Source organism: Geotrypetes seraphini, chromosome 4 (genome assembly GCF_902459505.1).
Source record: "Geotrypetes seraphini chromosome 4, aGeoSer1.1, whole genome shotgun sequence".
NCBI classification, from domain to species: domain Eukaryota; kingdom Metazoa; phylum Chordata; class Amphibia; order Gymnophiona; family Dermophiidae; genus Geotrypetes; species Geotrypetes seraphini.
In genome coordinates this window covers 202,732,792-202,757,179 of record NC_047087.1, presented here as the reverse complement: position 1 = coordinate 202,757,179, position 24,388 = coordinate 202,732,792, and the positions used below count along the sequence as shown (strand labels likewise).

At 40.4% G+C, this 24,388-nt stretch overlaps 1 protein-coding gene across 19 annotated transcripts in view; it reads left to right on the top strand.

Moving 5' to 3' along the window:
* CAMK2G (calcium/calmodulin dependent protein kinase II gamma) overlaps positions 1-24,388 on the top strand; it is a 543,897-nt gene that overhangs the window by 369,850 nt on the left and 149,659 nt on the right. For 10 of the 19 annotated variants that reach the window (XM_033940484.1, XM_033940503.1, XM_033940504.1 and 7 more), the window contains 2 exons: positions 2,146-2,188; positions 17,618-17,680. In XM_033940484.1, the coding sequence (XP_033796375.1) occupies positions 2,146-2,188; positions 17,618-17,680 (106 nt within the window). The remainder of the gene's footprint in view (positions 1-2,145; positions 2,189-17,617; positions 17,681-24,388) is intronic. The other 9 variants (XM_033940486.1, XM_033940492.1, XM_033940495.1 and 6 more) reach the window with 1 other exon arrangement.

Genomic DNA, 24,388 nt, shown 5'->3' with positions numbered 1-24,388 from the left:
CGGACATTATTCCTTCGGGACCTATTTTCCAGGTCCTCCACTTGGGCACAGCAGTCCAGAAGATCTTTCTGGACTGCCTTCACCTGAGTCGTGAGTCCCTGAACCGTCTCTTCTTGCTCCCCCAAGCGCTTTTCAGTGTCCTCCACTCTGCCCAGCAAGTCTGCAAAGTCCTGCCTTATCTCCTTTACGGCTTCTTTAATTTTGCCTTTTACAGCCGCCACCTCCTCTTTAATTTCAGTGGCCCACAGTTTCAGGTCGGCTTTTGTAACAGCCGCCGCCGACCCTGCATGCCGTAGCCTCGGGGAAGCGCCGCGCTCTGATTCCTCTTCCGACGCGCTGTCTCCCGACTCGCGCGCGGACATGCCCGAGGTCCCGCGCACGTGGCGGAGGCCTCCCTGCTCACCTCCACGCTCCGTCGATCTGCCGGGCTCCACTCGCTTTTTGGTCGGCATCCCGCAAGTGCCCCGGTCTTCCCCCACACTCGTCCGACCTCGGGCGCTCTGAAATCCGCGTCCCGCAACGGGAAAGTTTTGCACTGAAGAGGGGGAGAGTCAGAGCAAAGTCCCTAACCCTCCATCTTGGATCGTGACGTCACCGGAAGTCATAAGGTGGTATTTTTAACTGCATAAATGAAATATTTGGTATAATAAACATTGCCTGCATCTTGTACATAGTTGCCTGCAGTTTGTTTTTTGTTTTTCCATTCATACAGTCACATATTTATAATCTGCATTCCCTCATGTTTCCTTTCTCCTGCAGTTCTCCCCTCCTTCCACCCCTCAGTCTTGTCCTCTTCAATCTTTTTTTTTTTTAATCTCTTTTCTGAAATGCAGTCACTCTTGGGAACACCAATGTCTGTGGATTATTATGACAACATTCTTACATGTATCATTTGATATTGTAATTGACCTGACTAGCATCAGATATCGTCTGTAAAACAAGATGGCATTGTTTTTTTATATTGTTAAATATGGTGAATATTGTAGCGTATTTCCTATTAGAAATGTACAATGTGAAAAACATCTGCACAAAGTTCACCACTGCTGTTTCAGTCCCAAAGTCTTCTTGGAACAGTCGCTGCCAAATGTAGCAAGTTGTGAAGAGGTGCCATGTTTGAGAATATGTCCATAGCACTTTCCTACTTATACTTAGGTACAGATCACTGGCGTGTTAGAGTTGAGCTAGGTTGTAAAGGTAGGATAATGCACTAATAAATTGTTTTGAAATTCTTCTGGCTAATGTCCACTGTTCCTTGACTATTATTGTTGTTGCATTGGCTACCTAGCTGGCAACAGAAACCCTACTGTATTTCAGCAGTGATATATATTGTATACATTTCATATTAAATCCTAAAACTCAGGATTTCTAGCTTAGTTTAGGTTTTTATTTTTCTAGACATTCAGGCCCGGATTCTCTATAGGGCACCAATATCGGCAGCTGCCTAAAAAGCAGCTACTGATCACGTGTCAATCACGCAGCAGCACCCTATAGAGAATTGCACCTCTGTGAAAGATAGGTGCCGTAAATGTACGTCAGGGTTTTCTGGGCTTACATTTCCAGTGCTTATCTATGCCGTGAATTGTGCCCACATAGGCACTTTACAGCACCTAGCACCACTTCTGGTGTTAGACACACCCATAGTGGGGTTAAGCGCTGTAAAGCGCCTATGTAGGCACGATTCCGGCTCCCGTTATTTAAGTGCCGGTAGGCACTTTATTGTTACCATTTTTCGCCATTTTAAACGGCATGTCTCAATTAACTTAGGCACCGGTAGGGCGCCTACCAGCACCTAAGTTTTCGGTGCCGTTTATAGAATATCTCCACTCAGTGCAAGAATGCAGGTTTCTACCCTCTGTGTTTGCTCTGTGTTCCTCTACTATTGATCCTTCTTGAGGCACGTGTGTCTCGGACTTTCCAAAACCAGTGTTCTACCTGCCATGTCTGGCAGCAGGAGGAGTCTGGTTGAGAAACGGCCTGTGACCTGCTGAAACCACAGTATTCTGAATGTGACTTGGTAATTTGCCAACTGACAAAGGGCAAACACAGAAGAGGAAGTTTTCCTACTGACACATTAACTTTTAGTGCCTTCTGTGAAGCACAAGTCTCGGTGTTTGATTGCTATCTGCTTTCCTTCTCCTGTGCTAGGGTGCAATCCTCACAACTATGTTGGTGTCCCGGAACTTCTCAGGTAAGATTTCCAACCTAATTATAACCTTAGGTTTTGAACGCGTATTGTGCTCACAGTTCGGACCCTGAAGGTGATAATGGCAAAAGCAGCAGAAGGCTTTTTAAATGCTGGAGGTTATAAAATAGGCTAGCTGGGGAAGAGAAGGAAATTGACCGTTCCAACAGCATTTCTTAGAGATGAACTTTGCTAGATAGAATGTCACGGTTGATAGTGAAAGAAAGATATCAGTACTACTATAAAGACAAATAGGTATAAATAGAAGGGAATAATCTGTTTGTAATTTCTTGACTTCTGTAGCTATTCTGTCCATTCCTATCCTCTGTTTTCACACTCCTTCCCTATCCTCTTCCTTTACTTTGACTTGTCCTGTTTCATTCTTTTTTTTATTCATTTTTTAATTCATTTTTCAAAACTGATACACAAGATAATCTCTTGTTGCAGAAAACCAAAGCATTAATATTACAATAAACAATTTACAAAAATTTTCCATCCTCAGAAATAATATTCTAATGAAAATCATAATTCAATTTACCAGGGGTAATTCTTTCAAATCTCAAAATTATTAACATCAATTTACCAAAGGTAATCTCTCTCTTTCTTGGGTTGGAAACTAATTATTGAGCAACATTTTTAAGCTTTTATCTGACCTCAATGAAGTGGAGAAACAACAAAGAAAAAGATAAGGAGATCTAACTTATTAAACAAAATTGTTGAGGAAAAGGCCTAACGTGGTTATAAAACCAGCTCTTTTCTTTAATACAGCCAACTATGTGATTTTCTTCATGTCCAAAAAGCTATAAAGTTGCTCCAGTATGAAGAATACATATTTAATACCAGTAAACCGAATAACACATTTACATGGATAGCTTAATAAGAATGTAGCTCCCATTTTTTTTTTTTTTTTTTTTTTACTTCTTCCCTCATACTCAAAAAAAAGTTTTCTGCATTCATGAGTTGACTTGGCAACGTCTGGGAAAACCCAGATCTTCTGACCAAAAATTAGAGTATGTGAGTAACAAAAAAAAACATTCTCATTAGAGAATTTAAGTCCTGCTCAGAAACAAATGATATAAGTAAAGTCCCTCTACAGTATATTCAATTTTCTTATGGGAGCTTTCCAGTATATCTGTTATGTTGTTAAAGTCGAATGATTGTAGTTGTAGTTTATCAACTCTCTAGTGGTTGATCAGTTGTCCTCTTTCATTCTGACTCCCTCTGTCCTTGTGCACTTAATTTTGTCCTAATGATTTTAAAATTGAAATATCTTGATAATTTTGGCTTCTTTCTCACTTTCCTTTTCTGTAATGCCTGGTAGTGGCTCTTTCTAGTACAGAAGCATAGAATAGTCTAGGAGGTGAGGGTCTTCAGCAGTACATTATTACCGCCTAGTACACAACACACAGATACAAATCAACTAAATAAGGAAACTTAGAGAAATGTCCAATAGATATAAATAACAAATGATGAGGACAAAACTATAATAAGTGGATTTCTTACTAGACCTCAAACACCCAAGGCACTACTTGTAATTCTATTTGTGCCCTTGCTGGGGTGGTGTTTTCATCATTGGTCTTAGCAAATAGCATGTGCAATAAATCTTTTTGTAAATTTTCAACAGGCTCTATATAAATTATAAAGTGCATAGAGTGCTGTAAAAGTGCTCTATAGTGCTGTAAAGGAAATGCACTTATCTTTGCGCCCGACGGCTGCCCAACCCTTTCACTTCTAGTTTTGTCAGGGGCTATGTCTCCTTAGCTAAAAGCACCAACATCGAAGCTTCGGCTAAGGTAGGGACAGGGAGCGAGATCCGCCGGCGGCAGCAGCAGAGTGTGCGCGGCGTGGAGGGGGAAGCCGAGCACAGAGATGCCGTCCGAGCAGCCCTTCAAGCAGAGGCGAAGTTTCGATGTTGGTGCTTGTAACTAAGGAGGCATAACCCCTGACGAAACTAGAAGTGAAAGGGTTGGGCAGCCGTTGGACGCAAAGATATGTGCCTTTCCTTTACAGCACTATAGAGCACTTTTACAGCACTCTATAATTTATATAGAGCCTGTTGAAAATTTACAAAAAGATTTATTGCACATGCTATTTGCTAAGACCAATGATGAAAACACCACTCCAGCAAGGGCACAAATAGAATTACAAGTAGTGCCACCACTTTATGGGACCTCTGAAGAAAACGTGTTCGAAACACAGACCGTGTTTGGTCCCATATTTTATATAAAGTGGTTTCAAGTTTATTTAAAATTTATTATACTGCCTAATCAGACTTCTAGGCAGTGTATAATTTTAGTAAAAACAGATATTGACAAATTTAAAATTAATAATCATCTTTAGGGGTAGCTTATCCTATGTTATCCTATTGCAGTTTTCGGAAATTAATTAAGACCACTTTGTTCGATAAGTTTATTACTTAATGAGTTTTATTATTGAAATTCTATTTTACAAATATTTGTATATTTTACTGTATTATTGTATTTCGTTGATTGTCCAGCTCTTTTTAGGGTTCCTTTTACAAAGCCGCGCTAGCGGCTTTAACGCATGCACCAGATTAGTGCGCGCTAGCTGGAAATCTACTGCCTGCTCAAAAGGAGGCGGTAGCGGCTAGCGCGTGCGGCAATTTAACGCGCGTTAAGGCCCTAGTGCGGCTTTGTAAAAGGAGCCCTTAGCGTAAACTGCCTAGAACTTTTGGTTATGGCGGTATAAAAGAATAAAGTTGTTGTTATTATTAATACATCCAAGGATGCTTTATCCAAGGACAAACAGGAACAAAAGGAAAAAAGTTTGGAACTACAATATTATAGAGAAAGACAGAACAAATTAAGGAAAGTACGCAACAATCTGTTTGTTTATTTAAAATAAACTTTGCCTGCATCTTCTACATCTGTCTGCAGTACCTTTCTTTGTCTTTTGGTCTGGAACCCCATTCATTATATTTTAAAGATTTCTATCCCTCCTTCCAGGCTTCACAGTTGCCCAGAGAGGCTTACTAACATTAGCACAAGCAATAACCCTACCTTAACATCATTTATAACATTTAAAGAACAAAGGCAAAACCCCAAACCAGCAGGCTCCCCACAGGTACACAACAACCAGCAGTAAGATAATTCTCTGTTCCACAATAAGGATTTATTTATTTAAAAAATTTATATACTGTATATTACTTATACGGTTTCCATCATAACAAGCATAAAATGTTAAACAAGAGCCATGATGTAACTATTTTCCTGAAAGGCAAATAACTTCTCTTCCTTTATGGCCAGAGATAATTGTACCAAGGCTCAAATACTCACTCAGTGCAAAAAGCAAAGTAGGGAACCACCATCAGAATACTTTGGCTCAGTAGATAGCCAGGTAGGGTGGAAGAGATGATATGAATGCTGTCATACACTATTGCTTACTGATTTTGCTGAAAACAGTATGGTTGATATTCAGAGCTGTTTATCTAATTAACTTTGATAGCTAATCACCTATGTTAAATTTCCAGGGCTTGGATAGCTAATGTCCTGGCAACTTGAAGTTAAAAACAAAGAAGGTGGTGGCAGGTCCAAGTCTACTTCAACGTGATTCATGCTTTGCTTATGCATCTGGGGAGAAGGGGGGGGGACTGGGGGATTGGGACTGTTTTGTATCAAGGTTTCTCTTATTGTCGGTCCATAGTTGATTGTAATTTGTTGGTTGGATTTTATTATTGAAAATAAAAATTGATTACACATAAAACTTAGTGCAGATATTCAGCACCTGCTGGTTAAAAGTCACTAGTTTCATCAGACCACATAAATAGCAAATCTAACTTACCAGGATATGTTCAACAATGCTGACTTAAACTGATTATGTCTCTGAATATCTGATTAACTTATTTTTGGAAAGAGAAAGTACGACCATGCTGAGAAAACTCCATTGGCTTCCGGTCCATCATAGGATACAGTTCAAGTGCGCATGTGTGGTTTTCAAACTCCTTTAGGGAATATTTGACTGTTTGATTCTCCCTTAGTGGGAATTCCTTTAAATCTGCTATTCAAGAATTAAAACAATTCACAAATTTGGAATGGGCTTCCAGATTCTCTGGTAGATCAATTATTTCAATTTCGAAAAAGTTTAAAAACCTGGTTGTTTTCACAATAGTTAATTTGATTCTAGCTGTCATGTAGTAATTTTAAGCAATTCAGCATACTTTTTTCTAACTTTTTCCATCCATCTAATCTAACCAATTTCTGTTTTTATCCCACAGTTTTGACTTGTCATGTTTCATTTTTTAACGAACTGTAAACCGAGTCGAGCTCCTTAGCGAGTAGATTGGGTATATAAAATGAAGATTAGATTAGATTGTCATGTTTAACCCTTTCAGGACCATAAGGATCGTAGGCCAATTTTTGTGGTTTTGACGACATTTTTATGGTAAAAAGGGCTTGCAGATGCCAAAAAATTGATTTTTTTTGTGAAATATCATTATTTTTATTTAAAAAAATCACACTTCTGGCTTATGGACAGTGTGGCAAGTGAATCTTCTCATCAATCTAGCAACGACGCTAATGAATGAATGTCGGAACCAGTTTGTTTACATAAAGGTAGTATCATATGGAATCCGTACATATCAAATTTAGAACTGTAGACTATCCCAATCAAAATTTATAGGATTTTAAAGTTATGGGACAAATATGTCCCTTGGTCCTGAAAGGGTTAAGGAGAGCAAATATCAGATGCAGTTCCAGTGAGCTTGCAGTTGCTTAACAGTGTATAGTTTTCTCTCATATGCTTGAAAATGTCTCTTACTCATAATTAAGTGTTTATAAGTGCCTCAAACTCGTGATTTATAAGTGTCTATAAAAGGTAAATTTAGGTGTTTATTCTTCAGCTAATTATGAGCGATTTGAGGATAGAAAAGATTTGGTGTTTTCATGCCACAGGTAATATTGCTGGGTACATTTTCTGGTAGAATCAAATCTTTGGGTTTGTGTCGCATAGACAAGACCGTACCAAGTTATAGTTGCACTCTGTGGAATTCATCCACTGGTGCCCCCCACCTACATCAGTCTGGCTCATATTGCCATTTTAGAAAACAGCTTAAGATAGATCTCTTCTCCTTCAACTGATTGTCTTGGAAATACCTAAGACATATCTTTTCTTAATCAACCTGCTATTTACTGCTTATTGCCATTACTCTTGAATTCTTGTTGTAAACCACATTGAATCCTTGTCAAAACTTGCAGTACATAAGAAACGGTATGGTGTGACTGGGAGTTATTATTGCACCCCTCCATGTTTGTGCCTTGTGCACAGTCCTTGGTACAGCACTACACTTTGAAGTAATCGGTGCAATAAAGGCACAAAAACAGGATAAATCCACTGCATCCAATTTTACCATTTGATGCCGTGGATACTGTAGTGTCATCAGATTAACACAGTAGCATTTTTATTTAACATTCATGTAAACATCCTTATGCATTGCAAGCAAGAGGGAGATTCTATAGAACTTGTGAAAAATCTGTATTGCATTTGAAATCACAAAAAATCTTCCCCAAAGCATCAGCAGCTCTTCAAATACTGGGTTGCTGTCTTGTCTAACTTTGATTGCACTGCTTTGATGCTTACCTAAAACTGTTTTGGTTGGCTGGCTACAAAAGCTAGAGAGATTTATTAATGGTATAAACTACATATTTAATGATGAGATTATAGGCTACTGTTAAGTTGTGCCATCACTTTCATTTTAAATTATTTCTTATATAAAGATGGGCTATTGAGTACAAAGTCTTTATATATGCAACAAGGCACGGTTTCTACTCTTTGGGATCTTCCTGGGTGCTTGTGACCTGGATTGGCCAGTATTGGAAATGGGTTTCTGGGCCTGATAGTCCTTTGGTTTGGCTCAGTATGATTTTTATGTTCCTGTGTCCTGTTTGGTTTAAAGAAACAAATGCATGAGCTGCAGGCTTAACCATTTCCCTTTTAAAGAGATCTACTGAAGGCTTATTATCCAATTTGCTATCACAACTTATCCTGAATCGCTTCTTTTAAAAGACAAGCGTGTGCAGATTTTTGATAATCCCCTTCTGAGACTACAATCCAAGCCTCTTCTCCTTCCCCTTTCATCATAGCCTGTCAATATTTTATCTCTTGTTCCATCTCTCTCTTTCTTTCACCATCCTGACACCTCTGGCAACACAGAAACAGTTGGCCATGCAGAGTGCTACATCCACAGCTAGTCTTTTCATTCCTCGAGGTATACCCTTCTTATCCAGAGGAAGGACAGGCAGGGTAATTGCACCAGCTGCAGCATGCTTCCTTTGTTTGTCAATGGAACTAGAATGTTTGAACTATAATCTTTATCCTTTTAGCTACAGACGTGAGTTCTGACAGTAGCCTTGGCTATTCCTGGGATAGAGGGAAGAATATGAAGTGAATAAATATCTCAGCAAGCCTGATATTGCTATATCTGTTGGGAGGTGCCTGCTGGTGATCCCACCCTCTGATGCAATGGCTGACGTCCTTGTTGGCGTTCCCATGCCCAGGCAGGTTTACTGAGAAATGACCTGTGTCCTATAATTCTTTCTTGTCACATTTAATCAGAGTAGGTATCTGGGTAAGCCTGAGGCTGTCCATCTGAAAGCTTTTCCATTTGTTGAGTAGATAACTTAATGTGCAAAAGGTTTAAAAACAGAAAAAAGAGATACAGACCTTAGCATGGCTTCTAGTTAATTGCAAATGGAGGTGTGCAGCTGCATAATGGTGACCTCATTGTGAGATCATCAAGGTGTACCTAGAAGGTAGAATGCCACAATTAAAATAAGAACATGTGCTGGGGGAGCTGGTTGGGATTCGAACCCATGACTTTTGTACAATGAAAACTGCACTTTAAACCACTGAGCTAGAGCTACTTTCTTTCAAGGTGCCTCTGATATCATACCTAAGGAGATGATACCTTAGCAGATGACTAAGCTATGAGATACCTGACTGGAAGCTGCTGTGGCTCAATGGGTGAAAGTCCTGTGTTCATCTTCCAGAGGTTGTAGGTTCGAATCCAAAACAACTCCTCCCAGTATACATTTTAATTGTGGCATTGTACATTACAGGTGCATCTTGATGATCTCACAATGAAGCCACCATTGTGCAGCTGCACACCTCCATTTGCATTGAACTAGAAGCCATGCTAAGGTCTGGATCTCTTGTTTTTTCTGTTTTTAACCTTTTGCAAATGAAGTTATCTATGCAATATATAAATTCTTTTCAAGTGGTTTGCTTGCTGAATGTACCTGTTTCAAGAATCAACTCATTGGAACACTCTTTAGTGAGAAAAAAGTGTAGGTTTTTAGCAAGAAACATAAAGCTGTGTTTTTCATGTGCTCTAATTAGCAAATAACATTGCTGTTTGGCCAGAAAACTAGTAAGTTTTGCATGCAATATATTTGCATTGATGTGCCCTGTTTATGTGGTAGCTTATTAAATGTATTTTGAGTTTAATAAAGCAAAAAATAAAAACCCAGAAACCTATTTAGCAGATCACATCATTGGAAACATCCAAAGCATGCCTATGTCCCATCCACAGAACTCACGTTTATCAAGCTCGCATCTATCTGAAGCCTAAACCACGCTCAAAAGTAGACCTCTTTACAATGCTTATAAGACCTAGTTTTACAATTGCTATGCAGTTTGTTAGCTTACTCTGTAGCACACTGGTTAAACCTACAGCCCTGATGTTGCTGGTTTGAAGCCCATTCACTCTGACAGAAGAGAGATAAATAAATAAAAGGATTAAACATATAAAAGAAAAATAGTATGCTGCCAGCATATCACAATTATAATGAAAAACAGCATAAAATCGCCATTCTAAAAATGTCAGAATTATTATATTAAGGAAATTGGCTGGATGTCTAACTTCCGCCTAAAAAACGATTCTGTACAAAAATTTGAACGTCTAACTAGTGCTGATCACTGCTCAGCGTGATTCTGCAAACTGCGTCTACTGAAGACGTCCAAACCATGCCTAACTTTGGGCGCACTTTGCAGAACCAGAGCCTAAGTGTAGACTCTTCTCTGTTAAGTCTTGCTGGCAAATTTGCGAGTGACATAGGTAATAGTTTTGTGAACTAGAAACAGCATGCTACTAGAACTGGAACTTTGAAGTTCCAAGTGTCTGAAATGTGAGATATTAAAGTGGCTCAGACCGGCAATAAGGACTTCGAAATTGTATAGTGGAATACCTGGAGAATCAGCTGAGAGTTACTTTGAGGTTTGTGAGTTTTCCCAAGTCACCATTGATTGCACCGGTAGGTGTCATACAGAAGTATCTGAAAGATGTACAATACTGGGAATGTCATCTGATTTGCTGCTGCTAGTATTGAGGTCTTTGTACTAGCAAGAACTTTTTCTAGAAGAATCAGTGAGCTGCAGACTTTAGTCATGTATGAAACATGCATTCAGTAGCTCTTCTCACACATTCTTAATTCCTTAGCAAAGGTGCTCACACCTTTCCATGTAAATAAAAAAATCGTGTTTCAATTATTTATCTTACTGTGCAAGGATCCATGTGAAAAGTCCCTTAAAAGAACAGTCTTATCTGAAAAACTATAGAGCTGTTCATCTCTCTTGACCCCAAAATCTTGGCGTGCCAGGGGCCAAACAGACTGTAGCTGCTACTTTTTGCATTCTGTTCTCTTATGACTATACTGGCTAGGATGGTTTAGATGGGCTGGAGTGAGCTTTATAGGAAACTCCAGTAATAATAATAATAATTTTATTTTCTGTATACCACCATACCCAGAGAGTTCTAGGCGGTTCACAGCAGTTAAACAGCAGTAATACAAAACAGCAGTTAAATCAAAAATTCAAACACTGAAATCATTGAGGTTAACAGGTATGAAGTGTACAATATAAGAAGGGGGTAGGAAGTGGTTACAGGCCATAAGTGGATGGGTATGACAGTCATTAAGGATAGAAGTAAAGATGAGAGGTAGTAAAGATAGTAGTAGTAAGAAGCCTTAAGAGTTCAGTCTGTGGAATAATTGCGTTTTGAGCTGCTTTCTGAAATCAAGATAGGAGGGGACATTAAGCACAATTTGGGCGAGCCATGGATTCAGTTTAGCCGCCTGAAAGGAGAAGGTTTTATCGAGGAACATAATTTTAATGAGGGAAAGGCAAACAGGTGAATTCTGCGGGAGCTCTTATTGTTGTAATTTAAGTTGAAATGTGGGTTAAGATAACATACCAAATACTGTTTTGTAGCAGATGCATGAGAACTTGAACAGGACTCTGGATTCAAATGGTAACCAATGTAGTTTATGGTAGAAAGGGGTGACGTGTTCCCATTTCTTCAAGCCAAAGATGAGACCGACGGCGGTATTCTGAACCAGCTTCAGTTTCCTGATGGTTTTCTTAAAGGCACCCAGGTATATGATGTTACAGTAGTCCAGGATGCTAAGAATGTAGGATTGTACTAACAGATAAAAAGAGGTATCGTCGAAGGATTTTTTTATGGTGCGGAGTTTCCAGATCACCGAGATGCTTTTCTTAAATACTAGATCAGAGTGTTTCTCCAGAGTAAGATGTTTGTCTAAGGTGACTCCTAGTATTTGTAAGGTTTGTTCAAGACAATAGTCCGACCTGTTCACATGTATTGTGGTGTCCTTGATTTTTTCGTTGGGTGTTGCCAGGAAGAATTTTGTTTTTTTCCGAGTTTAACTTTAATCTAAAAGCTAGCCTCCAGAGTTCTATCTGATTAAGAGTAATTGATAGAGAGTTTAGAAACTCTGGAGTAAAGCAAGTTAGCGGGATGACTATAATAATGTCGTCAGCGTAGATGAAGAATTTGAGCTTTAAACTCTGCTAGAGATTTCCCAAGGAGACAAGGTAGATATTGAACAGGGTGGGGGACGGGTGGGAGCCCTGTGGAACCCCACAAGAGTTGTCCCAGCTATAGGAGAAAGTGTCGTTCTTAAATACCCACAGAACCAGTTGAGAACATGGCCTGAGATACCGATGTTTTCCAGACAGTCCAGGAGAATAGTGTGGTCGACCAGGTCAAATGCACTACTCGGGTCAAGTTGCACGATCAGAGCGCTTGAGCCCTGGCTAAAGAGTGAGTGCAGGTAGTCGAGCAATGAGACTATAATGGTTTCGGTACTGTGGCCTGAACGAAAGCCTGATTGATTGTCATGTAAAATGATGAATTTCTCCAAATATGTGGTGAGTTCAGCATTTACCACCCCTTCTGCTATTTTGGTAACCAGGGGGATACTAGCGATAGGCCTGTAATTAGATGGGACATTAGATGGTTCTTTTGCAATTTTTTTTAATTGGAGTAATCATAATGTGACCTTGTTCTACTGGGAACTTTCCTGAGGATAATAAAAAGTTTACCCATGTCAGCAGTTTGACTTTAAAGTTGATCGGGGCAGTTCTCATGACATTTGGGGGGCAAGTATCTAATCTGCAGTAGGAGTTAGCATATTTATTATAGTATTTGCTAAAAGTTTGCCAGTCAATGGTTGTAAAATAGTTCCAATTCAGATCAGCTCTGGACTCTAGATCTGCTCTGGACTTGTCAGATAGAATTTAAGCACACTACCAAGCAGAACTCTACATTTCTGGCCCAAAAATATCTAAGAAAAAGGATCATTAAAATTAAATTATTAGTTTATAGAGCATGCACGATTGGGCAGAGTGGATGGACCATTTGGGTCTTTATCTGCCGTCATTCACTATGTAACTATGTTACTGGAATCCTGCAATTCAGCAAAAGCTGAATACCTCAAATTGGAGCCACAGTGGCTGGATAGTATATGCAAAGCACCTATTTGGTCCTGGCTTCATGTCTTTAAGTTCTCACTGCTGTTTGGATCAGTCCTCATTGTTGGTGAATTTGATCTCTGTGACCTAAGTAACTCTTGCATCATCTGTTGTAAAGGCATTATTTGTAACTCATTTCTTCATTTCTAAGAATTGTATCTAGTTGGTTTGAAACATTGCAATGGACGCTTTTCAAAACATCATAGATTACCATTATAGATTGATTGATTATCATTATTTGTATATAAATTGTATTGCACTTTTTGTTGGCATTGAAAACTAAATAAAGTTTTAAAAAAATCATAGAAGGGTGGGACTCTTCACACCTACAAGAGCATAGAAAATGTGGTGTTTTCTTTGTTGAATGTAAATGCTCTGAATGTACTTGTGTAAGGATTTATCTCCCTCATATTTGTAGTACAAGGGTAAATCAAAAAGCAAAGGCAAAATAAATTTAATGGCTTTAATAGAAGTAACTGTGAGCAATTGAACATATCACTTTTCCATATAGTCCCAATGCAGATTCGGTGCTTGGATCCGTGCTCTTCAACATATTTATAAATGACCTGGAAATTGGTACGACGAGTGAGGTGATTAAATTTGCAGACGATAAAAAATTATTTAGAGTAGTGAAGATGCAGGAGGATTGCGAAGATCTGCAATGTGACATAAACACGCTCGCGGAATGGGCTGCGACATGACAAATGAGGTTTAACGTGGATAAGTGTATGGTGATGCATGTCGGTAACAAAAATCTTATACACGAATACAGGATGTCCGGGGAAGTACTTGGAGAGACCCTTCCCCCCCACCCCCTCCGGGAAAGAGACTTGGGAGTACTGGTCAACAAGTCAACGAAGCCGTCTGCGTAATCTGCGGCGGCAGCAAAAAGGGCAAACAGAATGCTAGGAATGATTAAGAAGGGGATCACGAACAAATCGGAGAAGGTTATTATGCCACTGTACCGGGCCATGGTATGCCCTCACCTGGAATACTGCGTCCAGCACTGGTCGCCATACATGAAGAAGGACACGGTACTACTTGAAAGAGTCCAGAGAAGAGCGACTAAAATGGTTAAGGGCTGGAGGAGTTGCCGTACAGTGAGAGATTAGAGAAATTGGGCCTCTTCTCCCTTGAAAAGAGTAGACTGAGAGGGGACATGATTGAAAAATTCAGGATAATGAAGGGAATAGACTTAGTAGATAGGCAGGTTGTTCACCCTCTCCAAGGTAGAGTGAACGAGAGAGCACTCTCTAAAGTTTAAAGGGGATAGATTCCATACAAATGTAACGAAGTTCTTCTTCACCCAGAGAGTGGTAGAAAACTGGAACACTCTTCCGGAGGCTGTTATAGGGGAAAACACCCTCCAGAGATTCAAGACAAAGTTAGGCAAGTTCCTGCTGAACCAGAACGTACGCAGGTAAGACTAGTCTCAGGCCACCGGTCTTTGAACTAAGGGCCATCGCGTGAGCGGACTACTGGTCACGATGGACTACTGGTCTGACCCAGCAGCAGCAATTCTTATGTTCTGCATTCCTGCAGAGTTTTTCAGCTGCTCCTAAAGCCAGGTGAGCACTGCTTCCTTTACTTCATCATGCTTTGCCTTGTGCTCTCTGGGTTGCAGTGATGCATCCATGTTTCATCACCGGTGACAATTCTCTCCAGAATACTCAAATCTTCTTCATACAGTCTCAGGAACTGGGTCGTAATTTCCACATGCTGTTGCTTGTGCAGATCAGTAAGCTGTTTGGAAACCCATCGTGCGCAGACTTTCCTGTATCCCAAGTCATCGTGCATTATGGCAAATACAGATCTATAGGTGGTATCCAAATTTGCAGCCAATTGAGACACCGTTATCCATCTGCCTTCTCTAATCAAGGTATCAACCCTGTCAATATGCTCTTGTGTGCATGATATTGATGGGTGATCAGAACGACATTCATTGGTTACACCTGTTCTTCCCACTTTAAACCTTTTTACCCACTCATAAACCTTTCGTTGATTCGTGGTTATATGTCCATACTGAGTCAATGTCTGATGGTGAATTTCCACAGGTTTCACTCCTTCTGCCCAAAGAAAGCGCACTACTGCATGTTTCTTTTCAATGGTGCAATCTTGCAATGCAGCGTCGATGTTTCTGACCTCATGGTTGCCATATGACTAAAGGTCAAGCGCTGCACTATGCATGGATGAACTATCTAACAGGCAATGTATGAATACATATGTTGCATTTCGCTAGCTCTTTTCCAGTTATCGTGTAATTTAACAATTACCTTTAATTTTTGATTTGCCCTCGTATTATAGCTGGAAAATGAGGTTTTCCTTGGAGCTCTCTTGCCTGTGTGCTGCTAGAGTACTTTTTGTTGATGTGAATTGGGAGAAATAGTAGTTGTTGATTAGTCACGGATGGGTTTGTTCCTGCTGTGGTTCACTTCCCTGGAAGATGAAGTCCTGCACTCTGGATTGAAGAGCAGGGATATGCAGCTGCCCTGTTTGCTCCTGCAGTCATGTCGTCCTGTATTAACCCCCCTCTTATCCTGTGCCCAAAGTCGGCAACTCCCTCTCCTTCCAGTTTCCCCCTAGCCCACAAAAAAACAGTTCCTCAGAAGAATGGTTTTGCCTGGAAATGTTGGTCTTCAGCAACCTGGCTGAAAGGTTTTACCCCTTTCCCATTCCCAGAGCCAGAATTAAAGAAGCTTGGGCTTAGGGCAGAAACAATGCTGTATCTCCTTCAGTGTTAGACCATCATAGAGACCCAGGGCAATTGCCCTGCTTGTATCCCCCTAACACCTGCCTTGTCCACTCCCTCTAGTGAGTGGCGTCTTCCTCTCCTTCATAATACAAATTCTTTCTTTTCTTTAATATTCTACCATACGGGGCATTGGGTGGTAATTTTATAACAGTGAGCCTCAGGGAAAATGTAAATATGTGGCCATTTTGTCTTGTTTTATAAAGGCAGAACATGCTTCTATGTGCTTTCATAAAATAGGATCCAAAATCAATTCACAGCACTGCACAAATGCTGTCAATCAAATGTACAGCTGTTCTGAGGCAAGTATAACTTTGCGCAGGTACGTGCTAATAAGAGTTGGTGCACACTCATCTATGCATTTATGTGGAGAGATGCATACATTTTGTTATTGTGGTGCTTTTTGCAATAAACTTTTGGATATTACATCCTGTGTTTCCCTATTTATTTTGCGTGAAGGCTCATTGTCCATCTCTATTTTTTCCCTTGGTTTTATAGAATACATACATAAGTGCTGATTTCACCCCAACACATGGACCATTCTCCACCCTCAGGAATATATCCCGGGATGACCTATTCATTGGGCGATTTTATAAGAGCTTTATTATACATGTGGAAACATCTTTTTTTCCCATTTAAGCCCTTTATAAAATTACTCCTTTAGGGATGCGTCTGCTTCTAGGCCCCAAGAATGTGCACAAATGACCAGAATACTGGCATATACACACATGCACACACAAACACATAAATGCCAATATTCCAGCTGTGTACGCTGCTTTCTAAACTGGTGCCTGAAGGTGGGCACACCCTTTGGTAGAGCATGAGCAAGGTGCAGGATTTATAAATCCATTTAGGCACAGGAATTTTACACCAGCTCTGTGGCTGTGTCCAAAATGTACATACACATTTGTCCTGCTAAGCTAGTATTCTGTAAAAGGAAGTAGATACCTACTTTCCTTTATAGAATAGGCTTCAAATAAGCACCTAAAATAAGTTGCACGCCTAACTTTGTGGCTCGCAAAGTTGCACATTCAAGTTATAGAATAGTGGCAGTTGATTGTGTAACTTAACAAGCTGATAATTGCCGTTAATGACCAATTATTGGCTATAATTAGTGATAATTGGTAGTAATTAGCAAATTACGTCTGCAAATTGGAAAGTTGCCTAAGTGGGTATGAAATTAGGAGGGGCATAGCTTGATCAGGGGCTTGTCAGGAAGTTGCACACGTGAGTTACAGAACACCTGCAGTTAGGTGTGAACATTTATACCTGCCATTTGGCTAGCATATGTGCTTTCACCTAAAGTCAAATATATAAAGCTAGTATTCTATAATAATAATTGCATGTACAATTGCTGTTTATAAAATCTGCACTTAGCACACAAAATCCCAGGAGCGTTTTGAGAATTGCCCCCTTAATGCATACCTGCTTCTGCTTTTGCTATTTATCTGCATTTTTTTTAAAAAAAATTGAAGTCCATGTCTGAAAGCTGAGCTCAGGGTAAACCAACAGCAAAACCAATCTCCGAGTCTTTAACAATCGGAGCATTTCCTTGTTTTGGCTGGATTTTGTTTGGCTAAGAAAACTGTGTTTAATTACAAAAAGGTGTGTGAGCTGCTGGTGTTTGTCGCAGCATGCTTGTATTTCCAGAACTCATGTGCCAGCTGTGCTGAAGTAACATAAACCCATGTTCTGCAGATGCCTTCCTATTCTGTTGCTTCATTCATCTCTGACTCGTCTGCCTATATATATGTATGCACATGTGTGCATAGGAAAGAAACTTTAATTTTAAAACTTTTTAATTTTGTTCGTTGGTTGACTTACAAAACTTTCTCATTGCTGATTGGGCACTTTGTGGCTTTTATTGTGGCTTCTCCCACTGAACAGTTTTGTCCAATCAGTTGGCAGGCAGAGCTCCACCCCCACTTCAGCTGGCATGAGTGCTGCCAACTTGGCTGAGCAAGGTATGTGGCATGAGTCATTCTGTCTCCCAACCACTTGAATTCTCCAAAGCCACTTCCCCTGATAACGTTTACCATCCTCTCCTCTGCTTTCACTGCCTATGAAGCTGCATGCTGGTATTTGCATGTTCAGGGAGAGCAGTACACATGCCCACCAATTGATATTGGCATTCTCCTGATTGGGTATCACTTAACCTGGTATTATGGCCACATCAGTGCAACTGTATCTACTAACCAGATCTGCATGCTTGTTGCAGGTTCCTGTTTTCATCTTACAATTGATATATTTCTATTGTGGGAAGATGTTTTACATGAGTGGGAGTTGCTTGAGCAAAGGAATAGGAGATCAGTGACTGATAGACAATGGCAGTTATGTTGATTCTGTTTTCTTCCAAGGACCTAACCAAGGGTAGATGTTTCTAGCATCAAGAACTGGGTGGAGAGTTGTAGTTTGGGTAGCTGTAGAGGACAGTGGGGTTATATGTAGGACAGACGTTTTTGGTTAGTTTTCATCTTGGTTGACCTTTTTCCCTCCCATTTTCATACCTTTTTTTGTTTCATATATTAGTATTAATTTTGAAAAAAATATTAAGACAGATTAGAATTTAATGCACAAAGATCAACTTAGCAGATGTTAACTGGTGGGTTAACATGTATTAAACCTATTTGCATGCACTATATTTTTAAGGCATGCTAACAAATTATATATCCCCAGAGGAGTGATTAGGAAAGTAAGGAGGGATGTAATGTCTTTTTGTATTTCTTGAGCCACAGGCTTTGTAAACTGCCAATAGTTGACTGTCTTAGTGTATATCTTCTCTTGGTACACTGAGAAAATATCTTCCAGGTGTTGCTGGAATTTTCCTTTCCTTTCCCTGTTCAAGTCAAGAGATGTTAGTTTCAAAGGCAAGCCAGGGTTTCTGGAGACCTCCAAACAGAAGTCTGTGCCCCTCTCAATGAGCTGCTGCTGCTTCTGTTCCCTCCCTCCCCTGAGCTAGTGCTACTGCCATCATCCTACCTCTACTACCACACGGTGCAGGAAGGAATTCCGATGCAAGTCTCCCATTCTTGAGTTCCTTCCTGCACCATGCAGCTTGAAGGTAAAGAGCCAACCTATCAGCAAAGGTGCTTGGTGAAACTCATTACAAAAAGGTGCAAACAGCCATTTCTGTGGCGGGTCCTCTGAAATAGAATGCTTTACCAGGATACTTGAGACTATGTAAAGATAAGATGTCCTTTAGGAAGCAACTAAAAACATATGTGTTTGTGAAAGCCTTTTACTAGGAGCGATGTTTTAGATTTTGATAATCTGCTTCATTTAAGTTTTATTAGCCATGTACTAGTTTTAACAACAGTTAGAAGAGTTTGGAGGGTTAGGTAGAAAGTGTTTTACTTATGTGTCTGTGCATGACTATGTATGTTTATATTGTAAGCCGCTTAAGCCTTAAGCAGTGAAGAAATTAAAAAAATAAATAACCTGTACAGTGCAAACAGGGCCAGTGCAAAGGAAGGAAAGGCAGTGCTCACAGTAGCATTTGGTGCCCCCAAACATCAACACTCTCTTGCTATACTTACTGTGTTGCACCATCCCGAAGGGAAGAAGCCTTCTCTTTAGTAGCTCCAACCTTATAGATTAGTTTTCCAGCTGAACAGTGTTGTGAATTATATGGGTGGGGGTTTTTTTTCATATAAAAATTTTTTTGGAAGCTACCTAGACACCAATACTATAAGGAAAAAAAAAAGTATTAGTTAATTAGTGTCATATGGTCCTGAAGACAACACAAATGTTTCAATTACAAATTAGACCTCAAAATCTAAAGGATAAGAACTCAGGAAGTAAAAACTTCACTAAAAAGTATATATCTATCATAGGTCTGCTCTGGAAAACAAACTAGAGGGTAAAAACTCCTACCTTACAGGAGAAAAACGCTCTAGCAAAAAAACCAGGCATAAACTAATGTGCTTAAACATTCCTTCAGTGACCACTAAACACCAGATATACAACGTTAAGTTGTGTATATGCAAATTAAATCGTCTTTTGTATGAGTGTATTAGTATGCAGGGTTCTCTTCTTCAGTTAATCTTTGCTCTCCTATTTGTATATTTGGTGTTTAGGGGTCACTGAAGGAATTAGTTTATGCCCGTTTTATGTGTTAGAGCGTTTTTCCCCTGTGAGGTAGTTTGTTTTCCGGAATAGACCTATATACTCTTTTTAGTGAAGTTTTTACTTCCTGAGTTCTTATCTTTTGGATTTTGAGATCTAATTTCTAATTGAACCATTTGTGCTGTCCTCAGGGCCATTTGACACTAATTAACTAAAACACTTTCTTTTTCCTTTTTCCATATAAAATCAGATGGCATCTTGTCTTTCACTTTATCAGTATTTATTTATGGGACAGAGGCATGCCTTTAGAAATAATGTACATGAACTTTCATATTCTCACCGTCTTCAATTCCTCAGAAGCATCAACAGACCATTCTCCATCATCCAGATGCTTTCTCACTAGGCATATTCCTCCTCCTAAGTTCCTGATGCCTTAACGTCAACCTGAGCTGACTACATTAGTACCAGCACCTTCCCTACAAGACCAGATTAAAATCTTACTGCAGCAAGAATTGGTATCCTTACTTAAGTCTAGGGCACTACTTCCCTCAACGCAGCACACCTTGGCCTCAGCCCAGCCTGACATACCACAACAAATGCTGCTTTGTGACCTGCACATCCTCAACATTGATCTTCATCACAACGTTATGAGTCTATACTTCAACGTTTATCTACAGCTAAGCTTTGATCTTCCATGTCTCCATGTTGAGTTTCTCCTCATCCAGGCATACTTCCTAAGCCTCCTCTCAATGTTCAATGACTCACCTCTCCATCATGATCTTGATGCAACAGACCGGTGAGTCTTACCTCGGTACCAGGAAAAATGGTAGAGGTGCTGATAAAGGACCGCATCATTGATTACCTTGACAGACACGATCTGATGAGGACCAGCCAGCACGGCTTCAGCAAAGGAAGATCTTGCTTGATAAACTTGCTGCACTTCTTCGAGGGAGTAAACAGGCAGATACACAAGAGTGACCCAGTCGACATTGTATATCTGGATTTTCAGAAAGCATTCAACAAGGTTCCGCATGAACAACTACTTTGAAAAATTGTGAGCCATGGAAACGAGGGTGAAATACTCGAGTGGATTAAAAACTGGCTGGCGGATAGGAAACAGAGAGTGGGGGTAAATGGACAGTACTCGGACTGGAAAAGCGTCTCTAGTGGAATGCCGCAGGGTTCGGTGCTGGGACCCGTGCTCTTCAACATATTTATAAACGACCTGAAAATTGGTACGATGAGTGAGGTGATTAAATTTGCAGACGATACGAAGTTATTCAGTATAGTGAAGACACAGGAGGATTGCGAAGACCTGCAATGTGACATAAACATGCTCGAGAAATGGGCCACGACATGGAAAATGAGGTTAAATGTGGATAAGTGTAAGGTGATGCATGTTGGTAACAAAAATCTTATACACAAATACAGGATGTCCAGTGTAGTACTTGGAGAGACTCCAAAGGAAAGAGACTTGGGAGTACTGATCGACAAGTTGATGAAGCCGTCTGCACAATGCGCGGCGGTAGCGAAAAGGGTGAACAGAATGCTAGGAATGATTAAGAAAGAGATCACAAACAGATCGGAGAAGGTTATCATGCCGCTGTACCAGGCCATGGTACACCCTCACCTGGAATACTGCGTCCAGCACTGGTTGCCGTACATGAAGAAGGACACAGTACTACTCGAAAGGGTCCAGAGAAGAGCGACTAAAATGGTTAAGGGGCTGGAGGAGTTGTACAGTGAGAGATTAGAGAAATTGGGCCTCATCTCCCTTGAAAAGAGGAGACTGAGAGGGGGACATGATCGAAAAATTCAAGATAATGAAGGGAATAGACTTAGTAGATAGGCAGGTTGTTCACCCTCTCCAAGGTAGAGAGAGCGAGAAGGCACTCTCTAAAGTTAAAAGGGGATAGATTCTGTACAAAAGTAAGGAAATTCTTCTTCACCCAGAGAGTGGTAGAAAACTGGAACACTCTTCTGGAGGCTGTTATAGGGGAAAACATCCTCCAGGGATTCAAGACAAAGTTAGACAAGTTTCTGCTGAACCAGAATGTACGCAGGTAACGCTAGTCTCAGTTAGGGCACTGGTCTTTGACCTAAGGGCCGCCGCGTAAGCGGACTGCTGGGCACGATGAACCACTGGTCTGACCCAGCAGCGGCGATTCTTATGCTCTTGATTATGCCACTAGACATCATACCAATCAGTAGATCTCTCTATCTACTCATCTGAGATCAATGTTTCTGCTAAAGAGTCTTATGGAATCCCATCGGATCCTTCACCTCCTCTCCCTAGGAGAAGATCCCTGTCTGAAAGCCTCTCTTTTACAGAGTTCATCAGGCAAATATGTCTAGCTCTTTCCGTTTATATGGAATCTGAGGAGCCTCGAGCGGAGCTTATAAAGGCATTAAACTGTTATATGGTCCAAGGACTGTGTAAAGCTTCCTCTACACAACTTAATGAAGGAAGCTCTCTTTAAAAATTGGAAAAATTCTCTCACAGTCCCAGTAGCCCCTAGAAAATTAGACACACTGTAGATGCTCCAGTCTATACCTACCTTCAACAAACCACAACTACATCTTCAGTCCTTAGTGGTAGAGACAGCCTTGAAACGTGCTCATAGTTCATGTTCTTCTGCCAGTACTCCTCCTGGGAGAGAAGGCAAAACCTAGGATAGATTTGGCAAGCGGGTTTTTCAGTCATCTATGCTCACTAGCCACATATTAAACTATAATTTCTATACAATTTTTTTACCTAAAGTCTTTAATTCAGCAAATGCCAAACTTCCAACAATATCTTTCTACAGAACAACAGGAATCTTAAACTCCTCACCAAAGACTTTTTGGAAACTAGAAAGTACATGGTGAGTTCTTCCTTTGATGCTTTGACATCTTACCTAGAACATTAGCTGCTTCCATTGCTATGTGCAGACAGGCATGACTCTGTGTTTTCGACTTAGAGCCCAATGTTCAAGACTGTCTATCAAATATCCCATGTACAGGGGTCAACCTTTTCAAGGATCGCATAGAGGAGCCTACTGAAAAGATAAAAAAGCATGCTGATTATATGACATTACATATCTAAGACACAATCTGTCAAAACTATGCAGCAGTCATGTAAAAATTCTGCTCCTTATCAATTGAAACCTTCCCATTCTTCCAGGCGTTTTTCTCATCCTGCCTCCTCATCACACCAGTCTGTTCATAGATGCCCTCATCAGTGGAGACACCAGAAACAGCAAACCTCTCTTCCTTCGAAGTCTCAGCAGTCCTTTTGACTTTCTCATGGAGAGGATAGCTGTCTCTTTCTCTCTTCCAGCAGAATTGCCAGTGGGGGATCAGATCCACCATTTTTATCAACTCTGGATGCACATACAGGCAGATGGATCCTTAAGGTAGTCTCTTGAGGATATGCCCTCCATCTTCTAAAAAAGCCTCCAACCCGCCCTCCAAGAGAATCTATATTCAACTGTCTCAAAAAATCTCTGCTTTACCAGGAGTTCTCCGCCCTTCTCATTGCAGTGCAACCAGTTCCACCAAAGGAGATGGGTAGAGGGTTCTATTCCCAAATACTTCCTAATTCTGAAGAAGACCGGAACTCTCCTTCCAGTATTTAGTGAATGAGAGACTTTGCATGGTTTCTCTAGGAACTCTTGTTACCCCTACTGGAAAAGAATGATTGGCTTTGCTCTAGATTTAAAAGAAGCCTACACTCATATTCCAATATTACCAGCCCACAGAAAATAAATCAGATTTTGAGTGGGGTATCAACATTTCCTATACAGAGTACTACTGATCAGCCTTGCCTCTACTCCAAGGGTCTAATAGTAGTAGTTGCAGTTTTATGCATTTATGATGATTGTTTAGTCAAAGCTTCTTCACCAACTCAGGCTCATCAAGCTATCACTTCTATGATCCATCTCCTGCGATTTGTAGTCAACTATCCAAAATCACTCAGCAACTAGAGTTCATAGCAGTTCTCCTAGATGCCATTCACTCATGTTTTCTTACTTCAACAGAGGCTCAACACTCTGCTACACCTGTATCAGGCAGTCTTCTCCCGAACACATCTCAACACACAATAGATGTTACGCTGTCTAGGTCACATGGTGTCCACCATATATGTAGTTCAATTTCATGCTTTCATCTCTGAACCCCACAGTGGACTCTATCCTCCCAATGGATTCAGGCTACAGACCCTCTTTCTGCACTCCTTCGAGTGACCCCAGAAATTCAACAGTCACTTCAGTAGTAGTTCACTTTGTCCAACCTCTCCAGCCTCCATCACACCAGAAAGCCCTCACAACAGATGCTTAATTTCTCTGTTCACCTTTCAGAATTGCTTTGAGAACCATGTAGTTCTAGTGTGCACCAACAATCAGGTAGCGATGTATTGCATAAACAAATAAGGCAGCACAGGCTTTCATCCTCTTTGCTAAGAAACCATCCAAATTTGGACTTAGGCAATCACTTACAGCATTTTCCTCAAAGCAGAATATCTAGCAGGGAAAGAAAATGGCTTGGCAGTCAAATTGAGCAGACTTCTCCAACCTCACGAATGGTCCCTCAACACAGCAATTTTGCATCAAATTTTTATAGTAGGGGGG